Source organism: Plectropomus leopardus, chromosome 2 (genome assembly GCF_026936395.1).
Source record: "Plectropomus leopardus strain MGB_pleo_1.0 chromosome 2, ASM2693639v1, whole genome shotgun sequence".
Lineage (NCBI taxonomy): Eukaryota > Metazoa > Chordata > Actinopteri > Perciformes > Serranidae > Plectropomus > Plectropomus leopardus.
Window position 1 is genome coordinate 3,032,220 of NC_142177.1, and position 26,123 is coordinate 3,058,342.

The 26,123-nt window shown below is 41.4% G+C and overlaps 1 protein-coding gene across 1 annotated transcript; it reads left to right on the forward strand.

Annotated features, from left to right (window-relative positions):
- Window positions 1–14,356: 14,356 nt before the first annotated feature.
- On the forward strand, window positions 14,357–20,449 carry LOC121948633 (transcriptional repressor scratch 1-like). The gene is made up of 2 exons (XM_042494036.2): window positions 14,357–14,815; window positions 17,072–20,449. The coding sequence occupies exons 1-2, from the start codon at window positions 14,665–14,667 to the stop codon at window positions 17,881–17,883; spliced, it is 963 nt and encodes a 320-aa protein (XP_042349970.1). The 5' UTR covers window positions 14,357–14,664; the 3' UTR covers window positions 17,884–20,449.
- The last annotated feature ends 5,674 nt before the right edge of the window (window positions 20,450–26,123 follow it).

Here is a 26,123-nt window from a genome sequence, read left to right on the forward strand (position 1 = left end):
CTGTGTCTCTGTCTACACTGCGGTCAAGCTGAAATAACTAATCTCTATAATGTTTATCAGGAGTGCCATGCCAGCATGCATAAGTGACGTCTAGACAATGGTACCAACTGATTAAAAGAGCAATCAACCCCCCCCCAAACTACTTTTAGCCGAAAACCAATATATGACTATGTTGTTGATGGATTCAAGTCCAAATCTTGACATTTTGGGAAAAGTATTTGAATTCTTCATATTGTGTTATAAACACTCCCTCAACATTACTGGTACTGTCCTCTCCTGGATAAGGTCATATCTCACCAACAGACAAAAGTTCATCCACATCAACAACTGCTCCTCCTCCCCTGCTCCTCTGTTCCAAGGTGTCCCCCAGGGCTCGGTGCTTGGTCCCTTCCTGTTCACCATCTACATGCTCCCCCTTGGAAATATCATACGCCGTCATGACCTCCACTTCCACTGCTATGCTGACGACGTCCAGCTCTACATCTCCACCAAATCCATCACTTCTGCAACCCGCTCCACTCTGACCAACTGCCTCACTGAAATTAAATCATGGATGCAAGCCAACTTCCTTCAACTGAACTGCAATAAATCAGATATGATTATCATCGGCCCTAAATCCCTCACTACAACCACTCACAGCTTCCGCCTCTCCATCGACAACTCCACCCTTCACCCTTCCCTCACATCCGCAACCTTGGAATTATTTTGGACAGCAGCCTCTCCTTTGAACAACATGTCAGTCACATCACCAGAACAGCCTTTTTCCTCCTCAAAAATATAGCTCGTCTCCGCCCGTCACTCTCCTTCTCTGCCGCCGAAACTCTGATTTATAACATCCAGAATCGACCACTGCAATAGCTTTACAGCTCATCATCCAGAGTCCTCAATAAACTTCAGTACATCCATAACTCTGCTGCCCGTCTGCTCACCCACTCCCGCTCCTGTAACCACATCACCCCTGTCCTCCAAAAACTCCACTGGCTCCCAATTCCCCAATGTATACAATTCAAAGTCCTCCTGCTCACCTACAAAGCCCTCCATAAACAGGCCCCCTCCTACCTCTCTGACCTGCTCCACCACCACACCCCCTTTCGCAGCCTCTGCTCCACTGATGCCAACCTCCTCTCCACACCACACAGGACCAAGCACCGAACCTGGGGTGACGGAGCCTTCTCCATCGCTGCCCCTTCCCTCTGGAACTCTCTCCCTAAACAGATCTGTGACTGCTCTACCTTGTTAAAATTCAAATCCCTTCTCAAAACCCACCTCCTCAGAACAGTTTATAATGTGTGATTTTAATTCATGATTTTAACTTATGTGTTGCTCGTCTGTATTTGTAAAGCGTCTTTGAGTATTTTGAAAAGCGCTATATAAATAAAATGTATTATTATTCTTATTATTAAAAAAAGCCAAGCAACTGCCTTCAACTGGTTGAAACAACGTCATTGCAGTATATACAGGTGATGTTTATAAGGGCAGATTTTGTCACCAAGACCTTAGGACCAGCATTAAGTGGAAGCTAATGTGACATAGTGGCCAAACAGTGGAATTACAACTTCCAGGTCTGTCACCTGATGCCATTTTTTTGGTACTTTTCTTGATAATTGTCATTTCTTCTTATTGCCTTCCTCCTATGTTTTTTTTAAAAGAATAGAAGCCAATTTTCCTGCATTTTTAAGATTTAAAAATAATATATTTTAGGACTTAAATGGCTCTGTGAGTATTTACAGCTGATATATTTCATATTTCTGAACCAGTATTACATACTAGCTGTGTATTTTTGACTTCCATGGATATCTGGATAATGGACAAGGCAAGCTTTTCTGGGACACCATTTTACACCAGCATTCAGCTTGCTGGTTCAGTTGTGAGTCTGAGAGAAGCACATCATGAGAAGTCAGAGATACCAGTTTTTCCACTTGACCAGAATGCAGTGCAACCACAAGACAAGTTTCATGTTGTTTCCTCCTTGCCCCAATCTGCACCGAGATCAGATCCATTCAGTGGAGGCTCACAGAATCATTTATGGAATCAGGTCAGTGAAGCAGAAGTCGACAAGAAAAGGTTAAGCGAAACTGCAGACGAGAATCTGGAGGAAGGATTTCATTCCCTCTCAGGCAGTGACCTTTACACTTTATTAGTTGCTTGTAATGTGTAGTGAATGTACAGACCTGATGAGTGCGTGACGTGTGAAAGTCATCAAACCTGTATGTTTAGCTTGCCCAATCTTTGCTTCCAACATCCTCTATTATCACATGAAAACCTGCGTTCACACACAATCCTGATAATTAACTCCATCGGCTGAATTGCACTCCATTTGTTACATTCACATGTAAAGCACAAGGGGTGGGGGGGCAGTTGTGGGAGGTGTCAGATGGTTGCTGACACACACACTCCCCCATCCATTCTCCTGCACGACCTGGTGTGTGTTCAGGACTGAGCAGAGTGGCATGCAGGAGTCCATCTGCTCACAGGGTCAATACCACTTTCTCCTCTCTCCCTCTCTCCCTCTCTCTCTCTCTCGCACACACACACACACACACACACACACACACACACACACACACACACACACACACACAATTAGCCAATTAGCTAAGTGAGACAGATTTTTCCCCTCTGTTGATTTGCATTTTTCATGGTGAGCACATGGTTTTAATACTCATATTAATGGACTGAATTAAATAGAAATAATTTATATACTGTGGTTCATACACTATAGACCACAGATAATCCTTAATTTTTCTGTATAATTTTATTTATTTTTTGCATTTGTTGGTGAATATAATATATTAATAATGGCTTATATTTCTATTTTTACTCTTTTATTCTTTATGTAGGAGTATGGTGACCAACATGTTTTATATATTTAACCAAGCAGCCATGACATTAAGGATCTATATGCAGAGGTGTGGACTCGAGTCATATGACTTTGAGACTCAAGTCACAAATTTGATGACTTTAGACCCAACTTGACAAAGTAAAAAAAGACTTGGACTTTAACACCAACAACTTCACTTCACTTGAACTCGAGCCTTTTGACTTGAAGATACATGACACCTTTTCCTCAAGCCGAAAGATTGCAAAGTATGTTATTTAAAGAGTTTGCCACAGATCAATTCATTTTCTTCATTTCCTGCATCTGCCAATGTTCCGCTAATCATTCCCAATAAGATATTTCTTTACTTATATTTTCTCCTTGTTTGCGTTCGTCTTAAGTTTACTTCAGTGTTTTCCTTCTCGTCAATTTCCGTCTTTTATCTACCTGTCAATATTGCCCCTTCAAAATAAAAGCACATCAGAGTTAACAAGGAAATAAATAAATAAAAGCAGCATAAAAACAGTAAAAATGCTAATTTAACACATTAGCTGCTGAACATTGTGGTCATTACATTACACGTCACAACTTGTGAACTAGGAGCTTCCACAAAACTTTCTTCTTACAAGGTCGTAAATACCACATGAAGAGGGCGTTCAATTGGACAAAATGGACAAACCCAAATGAGGGGCCATTTACATGTCAGCGACTCTTGCATGAAACATTAAACTTTTGTTGCCATTTGGCTTTCGCTCACACGCGAACAGCGTTTTGGGGGCCTGAAAATACAAACTTTTGAAACCAGGTTCCAGAGTGTAATCCTTTGAAAGTGCAACCCCTTCTGTTGCTGTGTAAACTGTGAGAACAGTGATGTCTTTCCACATGGTGTTCTTCTATGGTGTGTCATCACAAAGTTACACTGCCAACTACTGGCCTGGCATGCATACTACAGCGTTTTCTGTTGTTTTTACAGATCTGTGTACATGAGGATCGTTTTCACAGTGTTATCACATGAACGTGGGTTTTTAAAAACAATAGTTTTTAGTAGGGTCATTCTCATCTAAATGTGGACTTAGTCTGTGTTCCTCCCTGTCCTCATCCTGGAGTTGATGGTGTCATTCACTACTCGATCTCTTGTGCTTGTTCTCTCCTGCTCGGTTTGGATTTCTTACCTGAGTTTATCCTTTTTTTTTAATGTGTCATCTTGGTTTGTTTTCAGTTTAGCTTTGGTTCAGTCTTCTGGCTCTTCAACTACCCGCCTGTTTTGGAGGTGTTTTACCAGCACTAAAGCTTGCTTTTTGTTAACCACCTGCCTGCTGTTCTGCATTTGGGTCCTTACTTAAAGTGTAACATAACAATTATGACTCGTTTAGGACTAAAAACTCCCAGGACTTCTCTGGACATGCCTGTCTTGACTTGGGACTTGAGCACAAACACTGTCTTTATGTGTACTATAAATGCACAGCAACTACAGCAGCAAGTGTAACTTACTAACCACTTTTGTTTTCCAACTTTTTACAGACTTTGAACACGTACAATTAATAAAAGATCTGTGAGGAAAAATGCCTTCACTCTCTGGAATGTAGCAGAGTCCAACAAGTGTCATGCTGTTTCTGCTCTCAGTCTAGTAAACATCAGGCATCTAAAACACTGATGTGTTTCCTCGCAAGTCCTCCAGTGGTCCTGAATAGCCACGCCCATCTTCACAGCGCCACAGAAAGGTCTGGAAGCAACCATCATCACTCTGGTATTGGTGAACAAAAACACTCTGGGTTTCCCAAAGACTAAACCAATCACAGTCATGCTGGGCGGCGCAAGTCTTCCAGTGACACCAGTTTAACTGTAGATCTCAGTGGAAGTGACAGGCTGCTAACCCAGTCTGACCAGTTCAGCTGATGATGCTGTGTTCTGCTTTCAGTACTCATCAGGACTTAACTATTTCCTCTCTGCTGTTAGGTCATCAACTGCAAAAGCAGACAGCCAGGGAGGACGATAAACTGCACACATTTTCACTTTTGAGTCTTCAACACAACCTTCTGCAAGACATGTCAACAAACAAAGCGTCTTTCTAACAATAATTTCAAAAAAGGCTCAAATACAAGGGAAAGCACTGGTTGAGAAGATTTTGCATTTTGCATATTGTTGCAGGCCATCATTAAAAATATGTTTTGTATGTGATAAAGACAAGCAAAAACTCTTATAACACAAATCTTGTTGAAACTCAATAATTTGATGTATGGTATCAAAATGAACCTTTTGAAACCTGGATTGACATCAGTTTTCTTGTGTTGCATTCAGACTCCTTTCGCAAGCTATTTGAGCCTTTGAAATTTGGGAAATTGGTTTGAACTTTCTCTTTAACATAGGGACAAAAGTCAGTCACTAATTTGTTAAGAAATATGCCACAACTTTGAGAAGTTAGTCAAAGACAGACAAGAAAGACAAGAAAATTAGATAAACAGTTTTAAAAAATGATTTAATTTTACAACTAAATTATGTTATGTATATAGTTATTATGTAAAGTTACAATGTTATTATGTTTCCTCCAAAATTCATTTGACACAACCATTTCAATAAATTTGAATTTGAATTTTTAGCCTGTTCGCCCAAATCTTCAAAATGCACAAAATAAAATTGTGAATATAAAATATGTCCAATGGAAACATGTCAATTAAAAAACCCTTCCATTTATCATAAATAAGGTTTTAACCTTGTATAAGGTGATATTTTAGACTATTCAAAAAAGCCATATTTGGCAAAGCTGCAATGGAAACACGTTTTGGGCTTTTCTAGGTCACATGATGCTATGGCTATGTGCTTATCAGTAGGAACTGGCTCCCTCGTGGTGCAGCAGGAGCTACAAGAGGTTTTATTCCATCACATAACTCTTCAGAAGTTTGGCGGATCATCTGAAAGTTTTGAATCCACAATTCCTCTGTGAAATCGTGGACTATCAGCTCCCAGAAATCCCTCATTGGTAGCTGCTCCCACATATAAGGAGCTTGCCTTTCCAAATTTCACATGCCTACGTGGCCTTGGAATCGAAATAATGAGGGCTAGTGTGGTGGCTGCAATAGAAATAAAGCTGCTAATGTTTAGAACATCTTTCACCATGCTTCTTGGAATGTTATCACAAGAGTCGCATGACATCACTTAATGGAAACACAGTCATCTCGCAATTGTGTTTTACCAACATTTTGAAAAAACTGTGATAGAAACCTGCCTAATGTGAACATGTCAGGAATTTGTGCTCTTGTTTTGTTTTTAAAAAATCTGTCCCTCTGCACTCTGAAATATGCCAGGTTGTTTTTTAAATTTGCTTATTCTTGCTGTCATTAATAACCTTCCACAGCCCTCCACTCCTTAACAAAATGAGCAATAAAGCAGAGTGAGTGTTTGGGAAATAGAGAGTCCTCTGAGTGGGGTCACTGGGGCTGTAAATTTCTCCCTCAGTGTGACAGCGTCTGCAGCCTCCTGTGGCCTGGCCTGCCTCGGCCTGGCCCAGCGTGGCTCTGCACTGTGGATGGTTGTAAGGTGACGGAATGTAACCCGCCCCCTCCCACCTCCCCTCCCCACACTCACCCTCTCAACCATTATGAAACCCGAGCAGATGGCCAGGAGACAAAGGGTGTGTGAGGGTGAGAGGCCCAAGCACCCCCACCCCACTTTTCCTCTTGAGCCCCCCCAAAACCCCACCTCATCCAACAAGAAGCAGGCAGTCTGTTGCTGTAGCGTTACAGCTGGAGCTCACTGAAACTTTTTTCTCACCCCCCCAGCACTAATGCACACACACACACACACACACACACACACACACAAAGCATTGCCACGTGCCTCTCAATTAAGACAAATCGGCAGCACTTCCTCGTCCCTTGTTCATGCAGATGTGGCAATTTCGCCTCGGTTCCTCTCTCATAGCAAAACGAGCTCCTTTAATGCGGAGACATTAGCCTAAATGATTCCTGGTGTCCTTTATCAGGCGAGAGCTCCCATTTGGGGCCCCGCGGCAGGTAATTCTCCTTTTGACAGTGCAATTGAACTGGCCGGCGCTGAAGGGCTATTTGGCGAAGAGCCATTTAGTGTAAGTGCTCTCAAGGCCAGCAAATGACACTTGTAGAGACAATGTCACCCCCACTGACACCATCAGTTGATTGTGTATTGAACAGAAATGGAGGAGCGATGTAGGCCCCAGGCCAGGAATATGCAGCATTATTGGCAGGGTTAAGTCCAAGGCAAGCGTCCGGGGAAAAGCGAAGTCAGGCGAGCTCTGAGGAGGTCTCTGTCAATACCAGGTGTCAAGGACACCAGGACAGGGACTGTGAGGTGATCAGCTAGCTTATTTCACTAAGGTGTGTGGCAGGATCATTCTATACAGGCTGCAGCTGAGAGCAGACACTTTCTGCAGAAATGCTCTTTGTGGGGCAAGAAATTAGCTGTGTTTCCATTCAACTGTCAAGTGAATTTTGATTGCATAAAAGAGGAGTGAATTAGGTTCATTTCCATTTAAAGCAATAAACAAAGCTCTGCAAAGGTATCACAAGTTGGTGTTATAAGGCAGATTTCCATTACAGATTTCTACAGTAATTTATAAATAATAAAAAGCAATTGCGAGATGTCCACATTTCCACTGAGTAACATTCCATGAAGCATGGCGATGGATGTTCATAACATTAGCAGCCTTATTTTTTTCATTATTTCCAATCGATTGCCATGTAGGCATGTTATGGAGCGATATTGAAAAGGCAAGCCTCTTATACGTGAGAGTGGCCACTTATGAGGGATTTCTAGCAAGTGATAGTCCATAATTTTTTACAGAGGAATTGTAGATTCAAAACTTCAGATGATCCGCTCAACTTTTGAAGAGTTATGTATTGTATCGCCTGCTGCATCATGCCCGAGGGAGCCAGCTTCTACTGACAAACACATAGCCATAGCAGCATGTGATCTATAAAAGCAGGAAAACTGTTTCCATTGCAGTTTCGCAAAATATGGCTTTTTCGATCTCTTGAAATACCACCTTGTGCCAGTGTAACAAGTTTTCTGTAAAATAGGAGTTTTCGTAATTTCAATTTGTTCAATTAGTTCAATGTCAAGGTTAAAGGCATATTTATTAGTCATTAAAAAAAAAAGTTCAAAAAAGGAAATTAAAATTTGTCCTTCATCCTGCTACATCTTTGGAGTTAAAAGATGAGTCAATTAAAATCACCAGCTTCTATGAAAATTCCATCCGGTTGTGATTTGAGGGTTAATGGAAACCCGCCTAGTGACTATGCTTTAGGCATTGCTGTAATTCACCAGAGGAGAAGTAGAGGTTGTTAACTTGAAAAAAAAAAAGTTGTTGTCAGGATAGGCTCCAGCCCCCTGTGCAAACCTTAACAAGATAAGCCAGCCCATTCTATTCTCAAACTCTTAAAACAGTGCTGCGTTGACAGTGCTTTTGGCGTAAGATCGCAACATCAAAAGCCACCTTTTGGGTCTGGATGATGCACTGCTGGATGGTGTCAGGTGAGAACACAGCTGGACAGAACCAGTTACTGTGTTATAATACACTGGTGAACCGCATCAGTGCTGTGGATTAGGGGTGGGCGATATATCAGATAAACTCGATGTATTGCAGCTTCCATATGCAATGTATAAAATGACTATATTGCAAACACTGAATACATATTGATACGTCATATTTATAAGCCACAGGCATATTGGTTCTCACTCTGTACTCTGGCTTTCTGCCTCACACACACACACACACACACACACACACAGCAGGGCTTTTGCAGAGCTCCAGACTGTGACTATTTGGTCACATTTTGCTATCTCGACGCACTACTGCAATTTGCAAAAACTATGAATATATGAAGTGGCATGTAAGAGAAGTACGGTGTTGATGCAGAGTCAGTTTGAGTTGAGTCAGTTGAGTTTTATTTGTCCGTTTTGGGCTACTGTAAAAACAACATGTCGGACTATGTTGTAGAAGACAATGCTCTATGATAAGGTAACAAAAACATGATTCTTATTTTTGTAGACTAATAAAATGATAGTTCTGAATATTTTATACCATGTCTGTAACTATGTGCCCCTAAATCCTAAACCTGGACCTTTGATTTTATTTTCAATGCTGTGACCACCACAGATTAAAGCCTGTTCACCTCCGTTGCAGACATCTGAGTTACATGTTGCACTACCTGAGCATACCTATCTCTACTATTTTGGTTTGAGCCAACCTTTGAAATAATATCTGACATTTTCAAAAGAAGAGGTTTTTCTTATTAAATATAAGCTAAATATAAAAGAAAGACAGCTTCTAAATGTTTTGAACATCCATCACCATGCTTCTTGGAATGTTATCGCAAGAGGAGAAGTTGCATAGCATCACTCTATTACAAATATTGCTTAATTTTTGTAATGGAAACTACTGATGAGCAAGTAGAGCAAAGAGATTTCCCCTGAAGGTCAGTATGATATTAACAGTGAACATGGAACACAAAATAAGGCATAAGGCGTATTTTGGCACATTTTGACACAGAACTGTCTCCATCAGTCCATCATTTCTGTTATAATGAATGCTATAAAGTCACAAAGAGAAACTGCACAGCCAGAACCAGAGTATTTGTGCTGGAGAAATCTGCCCATTTCTGTCCTTGTGTGTGTGATACCGTCTGATTAAATGCATGTTAAGTAGCGTTGCAGAGAACGCACCCAGAGACGGTCGATCTGAGCCTGTTGAGCTGCGATAAGTGAGATAATTTGTGTTAATCACATCCAGTCATTAGAGAGCCATCTGAAAAACAAACGCAGGTCCTTTTCACTGAGGCGTCTTTTCAGCACCTCCACAAAAATCTCCCACTCCACCATTTGACAATGAGGCAGCTGCACGCCAGTGAATGAGAGTGATTGTCTCTTTTCTTTTAATCAGCACTTACTGAGTGAGAAAAACGAGAATTTCCCCTCTTCACTCTGCATGTTTTTTCAAGGGCCTGATTGTGGTTCGCTGCAGAGAGTGACTCGTTATTTATGTTCAAACACATTTCATACTTTTTTTTTTTTAACCCAACCAGCTTTGTGCAGATGGTGTTAGGAATGCTCCTCTGAGATTTGTCTCGCACACTTCTTTGCAGAAGCAAATAACAAAACACCTCGAGTCAATTTGAAAGTGGCTGGTTAAAGTCTTGCACAATCGTCCACGTCCGCACCATGTCACCTCGAGTGGGGAGGAGGAGAGGTCAGCGGAGGAGATGAGAAAAAAAAACATGGCAGCCGTCAGGTGAGGTGACTGACAGGGGACAGAGTGGGATGCTGGGGAGGCCAACGGAGAAGCCAAAAACGGGGGGAGGATGCATTGTACAACTGCATTTTAATCTAGTCAGACCTCAATCCTGATAAAAGGAATCTGTCCATCTCTCTGCTTTCTATTCTGGGGGTCATCAATCACACGAGTCACTGGCCTCTGCTCCGCTGCATGTCAGGGTCTCAGGGGAGCAGCAGGCTGAGAGCTGCAGATGCTGTTCAAAATGGAAAAAGCCCAGCAATGAAGGGGAAATATGGTGGACAGAGAGAATGTTGACATGTGTGATGGCAGATGAAGCTATGAGATAGATAATAAAACAACAGGTGCATTTCTACAAACCCTCTAAATGATAGAAACCAAAAGTAGTTTAACATTTTAGGAAATACTCTGTTTGCTTGCGAATGTAAGATGAGCAGTTAATATCACTCATTAAGGAGCTGCAGTCAACGCATAGTTAGCCTAGCTTAGCATAAAGACTGGAAGCAAGACAAATAAGCTATCCTGACTCTATCCAAAGTAAAAAACAGCCTACCAACACCCACACATCCCTGTCATGTCTGGGTGATAGTTTAGAACAAAGCCAGAGATAAGGCAAACTCATTTAGATGAAAAAACAATAACACAAAAACAAAGCTATGACAAAAAATCCGTTGCTGCATTCTGCAAGGTCCTTTAGGCTTCGTTTAGACAAGAATGGTGTTGTTAAAAACAGAGAAGTCTTTACTTTGCATTAAAAAAACAAAAATCAGCATTCATATGATAACATTGTGAAAAGATCCTTGTTTGCAGGGATCCCCAAAAACAACCAAAAATGCTGTAGTATGTATGCCAGGTCATTAGTTGGCAGTGTAACTTTGTAATGACACACCATAGAAGAAAACAATGTGAAAAATTCACTGTACTTCACATGTTCATGAGTCACTTGGAGTCCATTCCAACATATTCTCATCCCAGCTTGTCACATGAGGCCACTCTGTCAGTGACCATGCGTCAGCTGTTAATGCTTCAGGCTGCCAGGTGATGTCAACAAATGCACATGGTGTGATGATACAGCACATTCTTATGTTTATACAACATGAGCACGTAGCAACCAACATGGACTGTCACGATGGTTAGGATTAGGCAGCAAAGTCATGCATGGTTAGATGAAGCCAAAAGAGGCACATGTTAAAGTTTAGAAAAAAACATACACGACACATAAATGCAGGAAGTGAACTGCAGACTCCCACATGAAAGTCAGTTGCTTGTAGGGTCCATCCACCTCCCCACCCGCCTGCCTGATCAATAAGCACAATCAAGCTCCTTATATTACATGGTTACCAGCAGTATTATTACCTGACACTGTCCTATAGCATGATGTGCGCATGTGACCGGTTCTGTTGACCACATTCTCAAATGATGCTGCCCACACCTGTTGCATATGGACGTGCTTGGGGCCGTCCAGCTGTCTGCTGCTATATAATAACAACGCTTGATGATGCCATCAGTTCTGTCCGAGCTTGTCTCATCTGACGCCGTCCAGCCACGTTATGGTTGGATGCAAAGGTGGCTTTTGGCGCCACACTAGTACACCAAAAACACTGACAGAGCGGCACTATTTGTTAAGTTTGGAGTGAGAACGGGCTTTCCATTCAGAATGGACTCACGATGCACCAGTTGACCACTGACCTGTGTGTCATGCCATCCACCCCTTCACCTCCACCTGACGAGGTCAACTCTTATACTATTTTGCATTAGAAACGTTGATATAATATGTATGAAATGTACAAAAAAGTAACAAAAGTAACAAAAGTAAAATATTCATACTTTTCAGAAATGTATAATGTCAGTATTTTCTGCTGGTGAATTTGCTGCAGAAACTGCACAGAACTGATAGAAGTGATGTCCAGTGACTATTTTCAGCAGCAGATTAATTTGTACTTGTATTTGTAGCTGTAGGACATTGTACGTGGGATTGAGTCAAAATAAACATGCGTGTTCATGGTGGGAAAGGAACATGTTAATCAGTGCCACAGTGTGGCTCACTGATGTGCAGAGGAAGATGTCTCATACAATACTTGTTAGGAGGATATATTCATCGCTAATTTGGGTCAGAACATAGGATTTTTGACAGCGAGAAAAATAAATAATACATATTACATTAAGATGGAGATTTTTTTGGCAGTTTTTAGTCAGCACCTTTAAGTTGCTTTTTCAGTAGAACAGACCAAAGATGAGTTAACATGTCACTGTACGAGTTGCTGCATAAAAACCCCTCCCATCGACATCTGCCTATTCGATTTTTTATTACCCAGTCATACTGAACTGTACCTTGCTGAGCCATCTGTGTGTGAGCTTTCCTGGCTGCGTTCAAGCTGCTGACGCCTCTTCGGCCGACCAGAATTTGACCTGGTGACCCTGCAGGCACCCGGAGGTCAGCCTGTCACAGCCGAGGCACCGGAAGTCACTGTGGGGGCCTTTTTATCCAGATGAAGGTTATATATGGTTATATGGAGGGCTGAAGGGTGTTCAGAGAGACATAAAACTGCCAGGAACACACAGAGGAGGGAGGTGGAAATTAGAAATGTTAAACCTGCAGGGTGATTTCCTAACAATATAGGAATATTAACTGTTAACTATGTCAATTTATTTGCGTTACATATCCCTCACTGTTTTGTTGTGAATGCCTTAAACATCTGTGGCAGTCAACAGAAAATATCTGAGCCAAACTCACCCTCTTTAGGTGGGTTTCCATGACAGATTTGTAGAAAACGTAAGCGATATTTTTGAAATATCGATAAAACACAATTGCGAGATGACTGGCGTTTAGACTTTTAAAAACACATTTTCAGTGCAGTCAAAAAAACTGGTTGCTCTCCTGCTTGCCACACACAAAGTAAGGCAAGCACCTGTATTAAGAACATTCATTCAATGATTACATACAAATTACATTCATTTATTAACGAATGTTGGTTTAACAAAAAAAATTAAAATATTATAAAAATGTAATATATTTTATAAAAATAGTCATTTAATCTGATGTACAAATTCATTAAATTGATTGTTTTTTTTTGTTTAAGGGTGATGGCATCATAAAATATTTACTTATTTTTTTATTGATTTCTCCATTATTTATTTTATTTAGATTATTTATTGATTTTGTCATAGGTGACAGCACTTCATAAAAGAACCTTCATAGACGCTTCAAATGAAAAAAAGACAGTCAGTGCCGAGTTTTATTTACATAAAAAAAAGAAAATAATGTAACCTTTTCCTTTATGTGAATCATTTTAAGCCATGCTTTCAAATGTATATGTGGGTAATGGTATTAAAAATAATGAGAATAATATATATTTTTTAAAAGCATGCTCTGTGTTATATAGGAGAAATGCATGAAATAATCTGGCAGACTTCTCTCTCTGAATCTTATGCTGTATGTAAAAATTAAAAAATGTTAATATAAATGGTAAGAATGTGAAGTGCCTGGAATAGAGGCGGTTAGGCGAAACATTTTTTTCAAGAAATAAAAAAGAAAAAATAAATGAAAAAAACAAATGATTTACTTTGGTCCAACATTCAGTTGATTCTTGTTACTACAGACAGTTACTGCTACAGTCATGATTCCATGCAGGAGACGCATAGGGGGGCCTGAACACACATTCTTGTGTGTAAGTTAATCGTGACTCTGACCTAAATTTAATGAAAATGCACCCAATCCACAATCTGATTTACATACCAAGACAATGTTCCTGCAGGTTCATATTTCTCTAAAGATCTGCATGATGATGATGACGATGATGATGATGATGATGATGATGATGATGATGATAATGATGAAATATCAGAGGTGGTGGTGTTAGCAGTGAGGGGGTGTGTGTCTGGGGCAGCATAAACTGTGTTAGCTACTTCATTGAAAGACAATGGAGGACAAGATGTTGTGTGTAGTGTCACCCACGTGCTTCTGCACCACTATTGTCTGCTCTCCTTCCCTGGGAGAGGGGAGGTGGAGGGGTGAAAGGAGGAGGAGGATGTGGGAGGAGGTGGGTGAGTTGACTGCTCCATGTGCATGTGTGTGTGTGTGTGCATGTGTGTGAGTGTGTGTGTGTGTGCACGCGGGGAGAAGCACAGACGGCTCGTGGTAATTTGATGTGTGTCCCCGGGGATGTTTGATGGATTAATGCTAAGCAGCTCCCTCTTCCAAAGCACCACCTGATCTTTGGGGCTTGTGCCCCACATATAAAAGGCTGCAGTAGTGCTGAGCTCAGCTAGTCCAGCATCTCTCTCTCTCTGCCTCTGTTTCTCCTTTGCCACTTTCTGTCTTCCTCTCCATCCTCCCTGTCCTCTGCTTTCTCTCTCTCCTGTGCTGCTTTCACCACTCTTTGCCTTTTGTGCACAACAGATCTTTTTTCTGTCTTTCTTTCTCTTTTCCAATCCTCTGCTGTTTGGCCTCCTGAAGAAGGCCACCTGGACGCTCACTACATTTCTGCTCTTTTTTTTCTTCTTTTTTTATATCATCAACCTATTTACATTTTTCTATGAGGCTCTAGCATCTTTTTTTCTTTTTATAAATCAAGGAAAGAAAATGCCACGTTCCTTTTTGGTGAAGCAGCCAAAGGTTCACGATTTCTCGTCTTCCAACTACTACCAGCAGCAGCATTGGGACGACTCTTACACTGTGACACATGCCATCACAGAGTCGGCCACCAACTTGGCGGTGCGTTTGAGTGAAAACGGTAAGTTTGTCTTTGAGTCAACTTTTTGTGTATATCTGCTGTTGATCCATATGATTTGTTGCACAAAAATGGAGAAGAAAATCTGAAATAACAGGCAGATGCATGCTGTTTATGTTGTTGTCTTTGCTACTTAATCACTCTTAGAACACCCCCTCTACAAAAAACCAAAAAACCCAAACCCTTGCATCCCACAACACCCTTTCCTTTGCGTCAGGACTTTTGTTTTCTAACTTGGCGGATGCTAAATAGTATTCAGGTCACGCCGGCTCAATCTGCTTAATACTCAAACCAGATCACACAGCAGCCTTTGGCTTTAATACTATTGTGTACATGAGTGATGAGATATACACACACGCACCGGGCACACAATCTGATGCAAGCCTTTGTCAGGTCCAACTAGAAAGGAGGGAAAAAAAATACTCAGGAGAAAGCAGATAGCCACATGGGACAGTGTTGTCCTTAGATGGTGCAGTTGTCCTTGAGTCTCTCATCAACCCCCCCCGCGCCACCACCACCACCACTACCATCGTTCATCTCTCCATCTCTCTCCATCTCCATCTGATCCTGCAGGATGTTAGATAGCCACAGGGAGTAGGATTGCAGCAACACAATCCATATGTAGAGCGGTGAGAGGTGATGGAACAGGGTTTTAAGGAGATGGGTATTGACTGGGAAATAGAGAGTGCTGCAGGTAATTCAATAAAGTGCAACATGAGCACTACATTGGCAGACAGTAGATTTTCAGCCCGGAGATTTCGACAGAGGATGGATGTGAGAACAACCCTGCAATACAAACAATATGCTCTGTGTGTGTGTGTGTGTGTGTGTGTGTGTGTGTGTGTGTGTGTGTGTGTCTGGCTTTGAGAAACATCCAAAGAAATGTGTGCTTTGAGCGGATTGCCCCCCTCCCCTCCAGCCTCCCTCCACTACCAGCATCACAGATCTTGTGTTCGAGTTGAATCATTTGTCCCCCAGATTTAGGATGCCAGCTGTCTGCTTCCCTTTGTGTTCCTGTGTGTGTGTGTGTGTGTGTGTGTGGGTTGGGGTTGGGGGTGAGTGGGCTCGATATACCATTGATTGCTGTCAAGATCAGACTCGCCCCCCCCACCACACAGACACACACACACACACCCTGCTAGCCCCTCCCTTCACCTCTTTGCCAAATCGTGGTCCCCCACCTGTCACTCAATCTCCCCCTCACCATCCTCATGAACACTCTCAAAAACACCACAGATGGGGAATGATCTGATTAAAATGATTTAGTGATTGAGGGATTTCACTGCTCTGTTTTCACCCCACCCTCCCACCCCTCTGGCACACACACACACACACACACACACACACACACACACACACACACACACACACACACAAAGATGCTGCTGCTGTGAGGCGGCGACAGGTGGATCCATCAGGAGCCACACTATTGCTCTGCTCACAGTTTTGTCAGTGTCAGCACATTGTGTTTGACTCATATTCAGCCACAATGTGCCTTTCACATTTTTTCCTGCTATGATAGCACTTGTTGGAGCCAGAGGAAGTATCGATTTGGGCAGAACTGTGGACCAAAGACTCATTAATATTTCATTCCCAAAGCTTGCTGAACCTTGCACTTACAAATAGCTTCCTGTATAGGTTTCATATTGATTAGAGCGTCGAGTAAGAGGGCACTTTTCATCAGAGGCAGTGATGGAAGAAGTATTCAGAGTCTTTACTTGAGTGAGTATACTTAAGAAAAAGGACTTAAAGTATTAAAAGTAAGAATGACCAAATGCAGAAAAATCTAAATAATAATATTAATGATGATAATAATAATGATAATAAATATATTGTTTAAATAATTTATTATTTAAATTATATTATTTAAAAAAGAAAAAAAACATCCTAAATTAAGAATTATTTTAAATAATAATTATAAAATACCTTGTACCCTTAACTATTTGGTGATTTACTCCCCAAACTCTTCTTGTGTTTTTTTAGGCAAAATCTTAATCTGTAAACTAAAACATTCAGATAAACTGAGTAAAGTAAAAAGTACCCTTTGAAATATAGTGGAGAAGTATAAGTGACATGAAAAGAAAACATCAAGGAAAGTACAAGTACCTCAAATTTGTACTTAAGTAAAGGCCTTGAGTAAATGTATGAAGTTACAGTCTGCCACTGATCGGAGGTTATTGAGGTCATGAAGATGTTCCATGTATTTCAATTAAAAAAAAATGTTCCCTCTCTTTATTAAATGTCTTTTTTCTTTCCCAGGCTACATCCATGATTACATCATCCCCTCAGTGTTGCAGAGCACAAAGGAGCCTGGTCATGAGCAGACCGGGCTCTCCTCAGTGCCCCTGTACTCCCCAGGTGGCAGTGGCGGGGAAGAGTTCTCTGACCACGACATGGAGCATCCGGACAGCCCTGTCTCCAGTGGCACGGTGGAATCAGACAGCAGTGGTCCTGAGCTGGAGTCGTGCAGCATCAGTGCCTTCCTTATCTCTGACGGCCGCTCCTGCCGCAGGCCCAACCAGAGGTGTCCCCGCAAGGGAGGCAGCCAATCGGACAGCAGCGAGGGCAGCAGCTCGGCAGACTGCAGCCCCACCAAGGGGAAATCCAAAGGCCGCCACATGTGTGGTGAGTGTGGGAAGTCTTACGCCACGTCCTCCAATTTGAGCAGACACAAGCAGACTCACCGCAGCCTGGACAGCCAGCAGGCGAGGAAGTGTCCCACCTGCCACAAAGTGTATGTGTCCATGCCGGCACTGGCCATGCACATGCTGACCCACGACCTGAAGCACGAGTGCACGGTGTGCGGCAAGGCCTTCAGTCGACCCTGGCTCCTGCAGGGCCACATGAGGTCCCACACCGGGGAGAAACCCTTCGCCTGCGCTCACTGTGGCAAAGCCTTCGCCGACCGCTCCAACCTGCGCGCCCACATGCAGACTCACTCGGCCTTCAAGCACTACTCGTGCAAACGCTGCCACAAAAGCTTCGCACTCAAGTCCTACCTGAACAAGCACTACGAGTCTGCCTGCTTCAAAGGGCACCAACCAGAGGACGACTGCAGCTCTGAGGACTGATACTCATCTTTTTCACTTGAATTTATACACTTTTTCATAGTTCATACAACAAAGTCAGAGGAAAGCTTGTCACATGCATGCATCATAATCCTGCCTTCTTTGATCTAAGCAATAACCTCACTTGAAATTATTCAGGAATTATGTATTAAATTCATAAAATCTCAGCGCTGATCACAAATATAAAATATTTTATATTGTTTTCTATAAATTGAATTGCAATAATTTACACGCCAGTATTATTTTATATGCCAACTAGCTCTTAATTTACCTCAAACATATCTTATTTGATAAAAAAAATATGTATTTGTGTATTTATTAATTTATTTAACTATTTATTTGCCAATTTTGAAGATTATTTATTTATTATTGGTTGATGTATTTGTGAATTTAACATGGATTGATTAGAAGCCATGTTTGGATTTGTTGAAAACAAAAGCCACAATATATTCTGACACTATATTTCTCTGTCTGATCAATTTGGTGATGACAATAAAAATGTTGAAAATAAATCATTCCTAAAACTTCCGCCCTCATGCCTGAATACAAGATGCAACACACATATATAAACACATTAAATTGAAATATTTTACCAGCTGAGTCAGCGGTACTTTTGGCAGTTACTTGTCTCTACATAGTGCCAAGTTCACAAGGACAGGCTGGTTTATGTATTGTTTATATGTTTACCCACATAGAACCGTAATTATCACGAGCCAGTAATTTGTACATCGCACAACTTATCACGAAAGGCTACAGTCACATGACTAACCAAGGCGTAACGGTGGCGGAGGTGGTGAATGGGTCAAACAAATACAGGAATAACCCCCAAAAAGACCTGTGTTTGTGTCACATGTGAACTTTGAGTTATTTTAAGGGACTTTGTTGTCATGTCTCTTTTCCTGAACCGAACCTACATAACTTTACTTGCCTATACCTTACCTACATATCTTCACATTTATCCTTTAAAACTTGACTAAAAATTTCCCTGATTCCTTTCAAAAACGTGGGAGGAGGGCAATAAGCAATGACAGACCAAGTGACACCCAAATTAGCAAGAAATTAGTAAAAAGTACAAGAAATTCACCTTAAAATGAGTAAAAAAAACAACAGCAAAAAGCAGAACAGAAAAAAAAGAAAAAGACACTGTAAATCAAGACTTGTAAAAATGCTTAAGAATGCTTCTGGAACATAATATCAAATATCTAATTATGACAGTTAGAAATAATTTCTCCCCAGCTTTTTTCTTTTTTCCCTAGACATTTTCCCCAGCCTTATTTCTTTTAAATAATTTTCTAAATCTACTAATATTCTTTCAATCTGTGGACCATTTCTTACAAAGGTGCTTATTGCCTTTTCACATGTTTTTGAAGGAAATTGTATCAATTTCCTCAGGATTCAAAGGTTTGAATACTTGGTATTAGGTGTCTAAAAGCAGTACTTTACGTAAGGTATGTAATTTGATGTCCAGCCATGATTCTTTCTTTCTATAAACCACATAATTTTACTTGCCTAAACCTAACCACTGTATCGTCACGTTACTTTATGTTAAGTATGTCATTTGACGATGACCAGCTATGATTCTTTTCCTAAAGCTAATTTATGTAATTTCACTTGCCTAAACCCAACCTAACCTTCGTAGCTTCACATTTACTACGTAACTTTGTGTTAATTGTGTGATGATGATGCCATTCGTGGGGCAGCAGTTCTTTAGATATCTGTTGTATCTGTATTTTTGGAAGGTATCAAACAAACTGCTTTATGAGGATACGTTGCACAAGGGCAAGGTCATTTTTTATTCAAAATTCAAACTTTCGCTCAAATGTGGAGAAAAAAGTAGTGTACTTTCCAGTCGAGCAGAGGGCACTCTAAAATCCACTCTTGACTGACCAATTGGATGCACCATAGCTTGCTCCAGGGATTACATTTTTCCGTATGCTGATCCGGGCCAAAGCCACCTCAAGCGGATGTAAATGAGTATGTTTTTTCACAATGTCCATTTCCATACAGCTTTTCTTATGCAAAATGCATGTAGAAATTTGCTCATGTATATATAGTTAGAGACTGTATGCCGTGTTTCACACAGCGCACCTCAGCAGTGTGTAATGGCATGGCAATGCAGCGTTGTTGAAATGTTGCTGTTGCGTCACTGCCTGCTACTATGAGTGTTGTAGTTCGACATTTATAAGCACAAATTCCATTCATTTATGAAGTTGTGCAGCTCCTGCATTGGCGACAACACGGTCCTGTAAATGTTTCAAATAAAATGCCTTGTATCAACAACTGATGGGATATTGTCCACAAAACAGACGTCTTCGTATTTCCTCATCTCTGTGACAGAGAGAAACTTTTAAACTGCTGTAAAAGGTAGTATAGAGTCAATATAATCATCAAAACACAATTTTCACTGTCTATTTGTGCTGACGCGCGCAGTAAGCATAAAAAATTGGTGAGCCACCGTTTCTCTAGATGTGCTCCAGCTCGCTGTTCAGACAGGCAGTGTGAATGCTCCAACTTGATCACATGGGTGCCAAAATAAAAAAAAACACATTCAGCGCTGCTCAAGCACAGCTGACATATGCTGTGTGAAAAAGACTGTAAAATGAAGCCAACATGGAACTGCCAGAAACTGCAGTTCCTCTAAAGGCCACTTGAGGCTGGCTCCAAGACAGAGTCAGTCCCCAAAGACCCTCAGATTAAAATGTCCAACTTTACAGAAGAAATAAATGTGTTTACAACCTGGTACAAAATGGTTTTGGTCTCTTTAGCTAACATCAACACTGGGTTGAATTTGTATATAACTTGCCTGTCAACATTTTATGAAGGTCCAAAGTAACACATAATTAATTAAAGCTCTTCCATAGCTTTAACCTCTATTCAAAATATGGTTACTTCTGGCTCCCGAAAAACAAGATGGCGACAGCTGAAATGCCAAACTTGAGGATTCAAAACAGCAGTCCACAAACCAATGGATGACGTCACAGTGGCTACATCCATTCATTTTACAGTCTATAGTCCCCCCTCACAGTCAGGTAGAGCTTTTTCTAGGCTACCTAACTATCTGTGTACCTCTGACCATGTTATCTGTGCACATGCTGGGACAGACTTCAGCCCGTCATTCTGAAAAGAAATTTGAATGTCCAGACCCTCAAAAGTCTGCAGTTCTAGGCCTAATATGTCATAACACGGTGCATGGGCCTGCCCAAGACATTCTTGTCATATAGTATCACTCTGTCAGTGACCTTCCACATCTACTCATGATATTTTAGCTACCCTTCTACATCAGCTGTTTATACTCCAGGATGCTGTTACAGTGAGGTCAACAAATGCACATGGTGGAAGCAGCCTGATTCTTATGTTAACACAACAGCTTGGACCGTCACGATGGTTAGGTTTAGGCAACAAAGTCACAGATGGTTAGGTTTAGGCAAAAGAGGCACATGGTAAGGTGAAGAAAATACAAAAAACACACATCCTCATGAGAAGTGAAGTCCAGACATGAAAGTCAGTTGTGGGACCCTCCAACAACCCTCCTGCCCTATAAGCACACTCATAATATTATGTTGCATGCCAGCAGTGTCATTACCTGACATTTCATGTACATGCCACTGGTTCTGTCCAACTGCGTTCTCAAGTGATGCCGCCGGTACGCTTGTCATGTGGACACGCCCGGTGACCATCCAGTCGACCATTGGCATATTATAACAACACCACCAATTCCGTCCAAGCACATTCTCATCTAGTTGGATGCGAAAGGTGGCTTTTGGCATCACATTCATACGCCGAAAGCACTGATAGAGCGGCCCTCTTTGACAAGCCTGGGGTGAGAACGTTCTGGCCTGATGTATATTTTAGAGAGCCAAGAAATGCAGTCATCCTTTGCCAGTTATGATCACCTTTTTACTGGTGTTCAGGATAATCTCATCGACTAGCTGTAAAACACGATGTGACCACATTCTGTTCACCAGTGTTTTTTTTTTTTTTTTTTGTATAAGAACAGAATAAAAAACATTGGATTTTATGGCTTCCATTATTTACATCCTGCAGTGTAAATAATGGAAGCAGTTCAATGCACTGTTTGTTTTTCTGGCTGCCTGGATATGTTGTTAATCACAGAAATGATATGGCTACTAGTAACCAGGTGCACTGCAAGATGTGTATCTCAGCTCATTCTGTACACTCAGCATTTTGTGGTCATATGTTGCAGCGTCTGTAGTGCTTCCCCTCACCAGCAGAGGGGGCGACCACACAAACGCCACAAAGCCAGAATCTGACCTCTCCAGTGCTGGAATAGTCAGCAGGACGACACATAAAAGAAGGATTAATGTGTAAATCAAAACAGCCACAGTGAAAAGCTGGGACTCCACAGCAGAGAGTGTCAGCAGCAGCCGCTCTGCAGCCCGTCCTCCACCCTCCCTGCCATGTTAGGAGATCCCTGTGAGCTGATCCCGGTCCTTCACAGCACGGCCCTGCAGCCTGACCACAGGATGTGCTCTGGGTCAGGTGTCATGAGAACTGGGCTGCTAGTCCAGGCCAGACAGGGCTGAGCCCTCAGTGGCCCCTAGCCACCGACCCCCCAGGGGACACGCAAGTATGTGTCTCAATAGACCGCAGACTGGAGATGGCTATTTTCAAACACAATGGCCACCATTCAAAACACATATTCATGTCCGTACGTATACATGCTCGCACACACGCACACACACACACTGATGGGAAGATAAAAATATACCTTGTGAACCAAAAGATCAGCTGTCCTCCATGTTTTGGGAGTCAAACTGTAGTGATGCTTCGAGAGAGTTTTATCAACAGGAATATAAAACATTCTCAAAGCTGCATTAATCAGTATGTCTGTATGATTTACATACCTTTTCCAGTATTGCCTTCAGATGCCTCCCTCAAGCATTTAAACCTCTGAAACCTGGAACAATTGGTTTGATTTCATTAACATAAAAACATAATGAGCAAACTGGCAAGAAATGTCCTGGAAAATGCTAGAAATGATTAAAAGGTGACCAAAAATTGACCTGAAAATATAACTAAATAGTTTTTTTTTTTTTAAGCTAGGGGAAAATGTCCGGAACACTATATATATAACTATATATAATTAGATATTAGATTATTTTTAGCACTTTTTAAGGCCATTTTTTGTTGTTTTTAACTTTTTAAAACTTATTTTCAAGTGATTTGCTTGTAACTTCTTACTAATTTCTTACTAATATTTGGGCCATTTCTTGTTAAGTTGCCCGTTGCCCTTTTCCCATGTTTTTGAAAGAAATGGGGCCAGTTTTCTCACACTTTAAAGGGTTAACAATACTATAAATATAATAACCAAACCCATAAATAACAATTTTAAAATGACTGTGTTTAATGACTAACACGAAGAGAAACCTGTTGGTGTCTTTCAGCTCATTGTTTTGGTTCAGTCTCACTTTTGTTAACCTCATTTCCACCAGTTCTGCTGCGTCCACACAGAATCGGGCAGACTGTAGACGGTAAACAGGATATCGTTTTAGTGCACAAGAACAGGACGGTGACATAAATGAGGTCAGCAGAGAATACAGGCAATAGTAATGGTAGAATATAATTAAAATATTTTAACTTTTTGACAAATGTGGGTGATCTGGACAATTACTGGACATGACTATAAATCATTTTGTGTTTCTAACCTAATAACGACAAAATAATTATTTAAAATTATTCTATTCTTTGTAAACAATAATCTAAGAAAAGTAGTTAGGTACATTTATCTAGATATATTTCTGTCACGATCTGCAGTACTTTGTCTATTTCCCTTTGTTTCTCTGGTGTTTCACTTTCCTTTTTGTTCAATTTTTGTCTCCAGTTTGTTTCCCCCATCTGTGTGTGTGTGTGTGTGTGTGTTTGTGTGTGTGTGTGTGTGTGTGTGTGTGTGTGTCTGTGTCTGTGTCTGTGTCTGTGTGTGTGTGTGTGTGTGTGTGTGTGTGTATGTATGTATCTGTGTCTGTGTGTGTCTGTGTGTGTGTTTTATGCAGGGCGTGGCTGACCTACATTCAGCCCTCCTGCCAAACTCCTCACACACCTGCTGATCATACACTCTGATTGCCAGCTACCTGATTTAAGTCCGGCCTTCCTCTCCAGTCTTTGCCAGTTTGCTGTGAACCCTTCAGTAGTAACACCTCAGCCTTTATCTCATTCGGTTTTCGTGAAGATTCTAAGAAGTCTGCCTTGTTTTTGAAAAGCTGCCTGAACCTGGCTTTTCCTCTGTGCTTCAGATCTGCCAAACTCACCAGGGCTGGTGAGTCCAGCCATGTCCAGCCTCGCCTTTCTCTTTCTGTGGAACACCTGCCCAGATACTCTCCTCCCCCCTGATTCTATGTCTTCACTGTTTTAATGTCACAAAATAAACGTTAAACTAAACTACTACCTGTCTCTTGTGTTTGCATTGTGGGTCCTAAGTGTATTTCACATTTACAATTTAAATTTGTGCAGTTTGAGGGAAAATGGAAACAAATTTTTAAAAATGAGTGGAAATTAACACATAGACTAGAGTGTAATCTATTTGCTGCGTCTGCCGTGATCTGGTGGAAATTAGGGGTGATGCTGGCTCTCCTCCCTCTCTTTGTCCGGTGCTATTGGCCGTGTTTCTCCCCTCTGGTCGACAGGCTACTCGGCGTATGTCGTTTATGCAAATCCTCTAATGGTCTGCTGTGTTCAGTTAAAACCCCACACAACTTTTCCTAATGTTGGTAAGTGCTTCTCTATTGAAGAAAAGTCGTGCTTCAGCAGAAAGGGGCCACAGTGTCAGAAAAAAAATAGAAAAATACAGCAAAAAAGTAGCAAGGATTTGAGGAGCTACAGGCTGTTGTCATAGCCAATAAAAATAATAATAATAACAAAAAACCTTTATATCTATGGCACCTTTCATACAAGAAATACAGCCCAATGAACTTTAAACAAAAGAAATTACATGCATCAAGTGCTTCACATGAAAAGACATAGATGACAAAAAGACATAATAAAACCTGCATGTTAAAAAAAGATAAGATCATAATAGAACACATAGAATGCATCTTCACATGGATAAAACCCACTCTATAATACTATTAAAATAAAGTTAAAAATAAGGATAAAATGAATGCACAGGATGCATAACATAAGAAAACCTATTGAGATAATAAAATTAGTGTATAAAATGCGTAACAGGAAAATAAAACATTTAAAAGAGGTGCAGCAGTGCATAAGTAAGACAAAAATGCAAATTAATTGTTTATTACTGCAGTTTTCACTACTGTTGATGTGCACAGCACCTATCTTTGATTTTGAGGTCAGGGTTGGTAAGGTTCTCACAACTTTCTGAGTTGGAAATCTGAAATCTGTCTTTCCACAACAATGCGGCTCGCTTGACCCTTCGATGCCCCACAGCCAGACTCTGTAAAGGATATAGCCATAAAAACAAGCAATCACGCTCTACTGTACATGTCGGCAAACATAAAACTCCGGGCGCAGACAAAGGAGCAGAGCACTGCTGCAGGTCAACACTGCTTGCCAATCAACATGGAGGATATGACCGCCGTGTCCAGCACCGGGAGAATGACCTCAAGGCCAAAACGGATGAGTCTTTTTATAGCCTCCTTTATCAGACCTCCAGCCATGTCTGTTACATCATGTCAGACAAGCTTTAATTGCCAACTTAAAGATTTCTGTGGAGCGATAAACTCTGGTGACCCGTGGAGGCCTGAGCTCAGAGGTCCCAGGTGACCATGGAGGAAGGCCACAGACATGGACCGGAGGAGCCCAGCCCGGTAGACATTAAAGGCAGTGGAGGGCTTGTCCAAGAGAATCATTGCGTGTGAGTCGCCTTCCTGTAGCGCAGGGGCCGATTTGATGTGCTGCCTGTTTGGGGGCCTCCGGGGGATCCCATGGGAGTTGATGACACACTGGTTCATCAGCTTCAGGATCAAGAAACACCTGCTTCTTTCAGATATAAGCCCCATAAAGTCACCTCAGGGTGTTTATTTAAACTCAGTGTTACCTTTAGGGCACAGAAGAAACACACCCATAAAACTTTACACATTTGGAACTCGGGACCAATCTCTGGCAGTGATGTCATTACATATGAAAATTCAACTTGGCGTCCTAAAATGAAGAGGAGTTTTGAAGCCGAGAGGTGAGATGAGCGGTGAGAGGAGCGGCGGAAGGCACTGAGGCCATTTGTTGAACTTTTAATGAAATGCTGGCCCACCTGTCTGGGCTGCTCAGGCTGT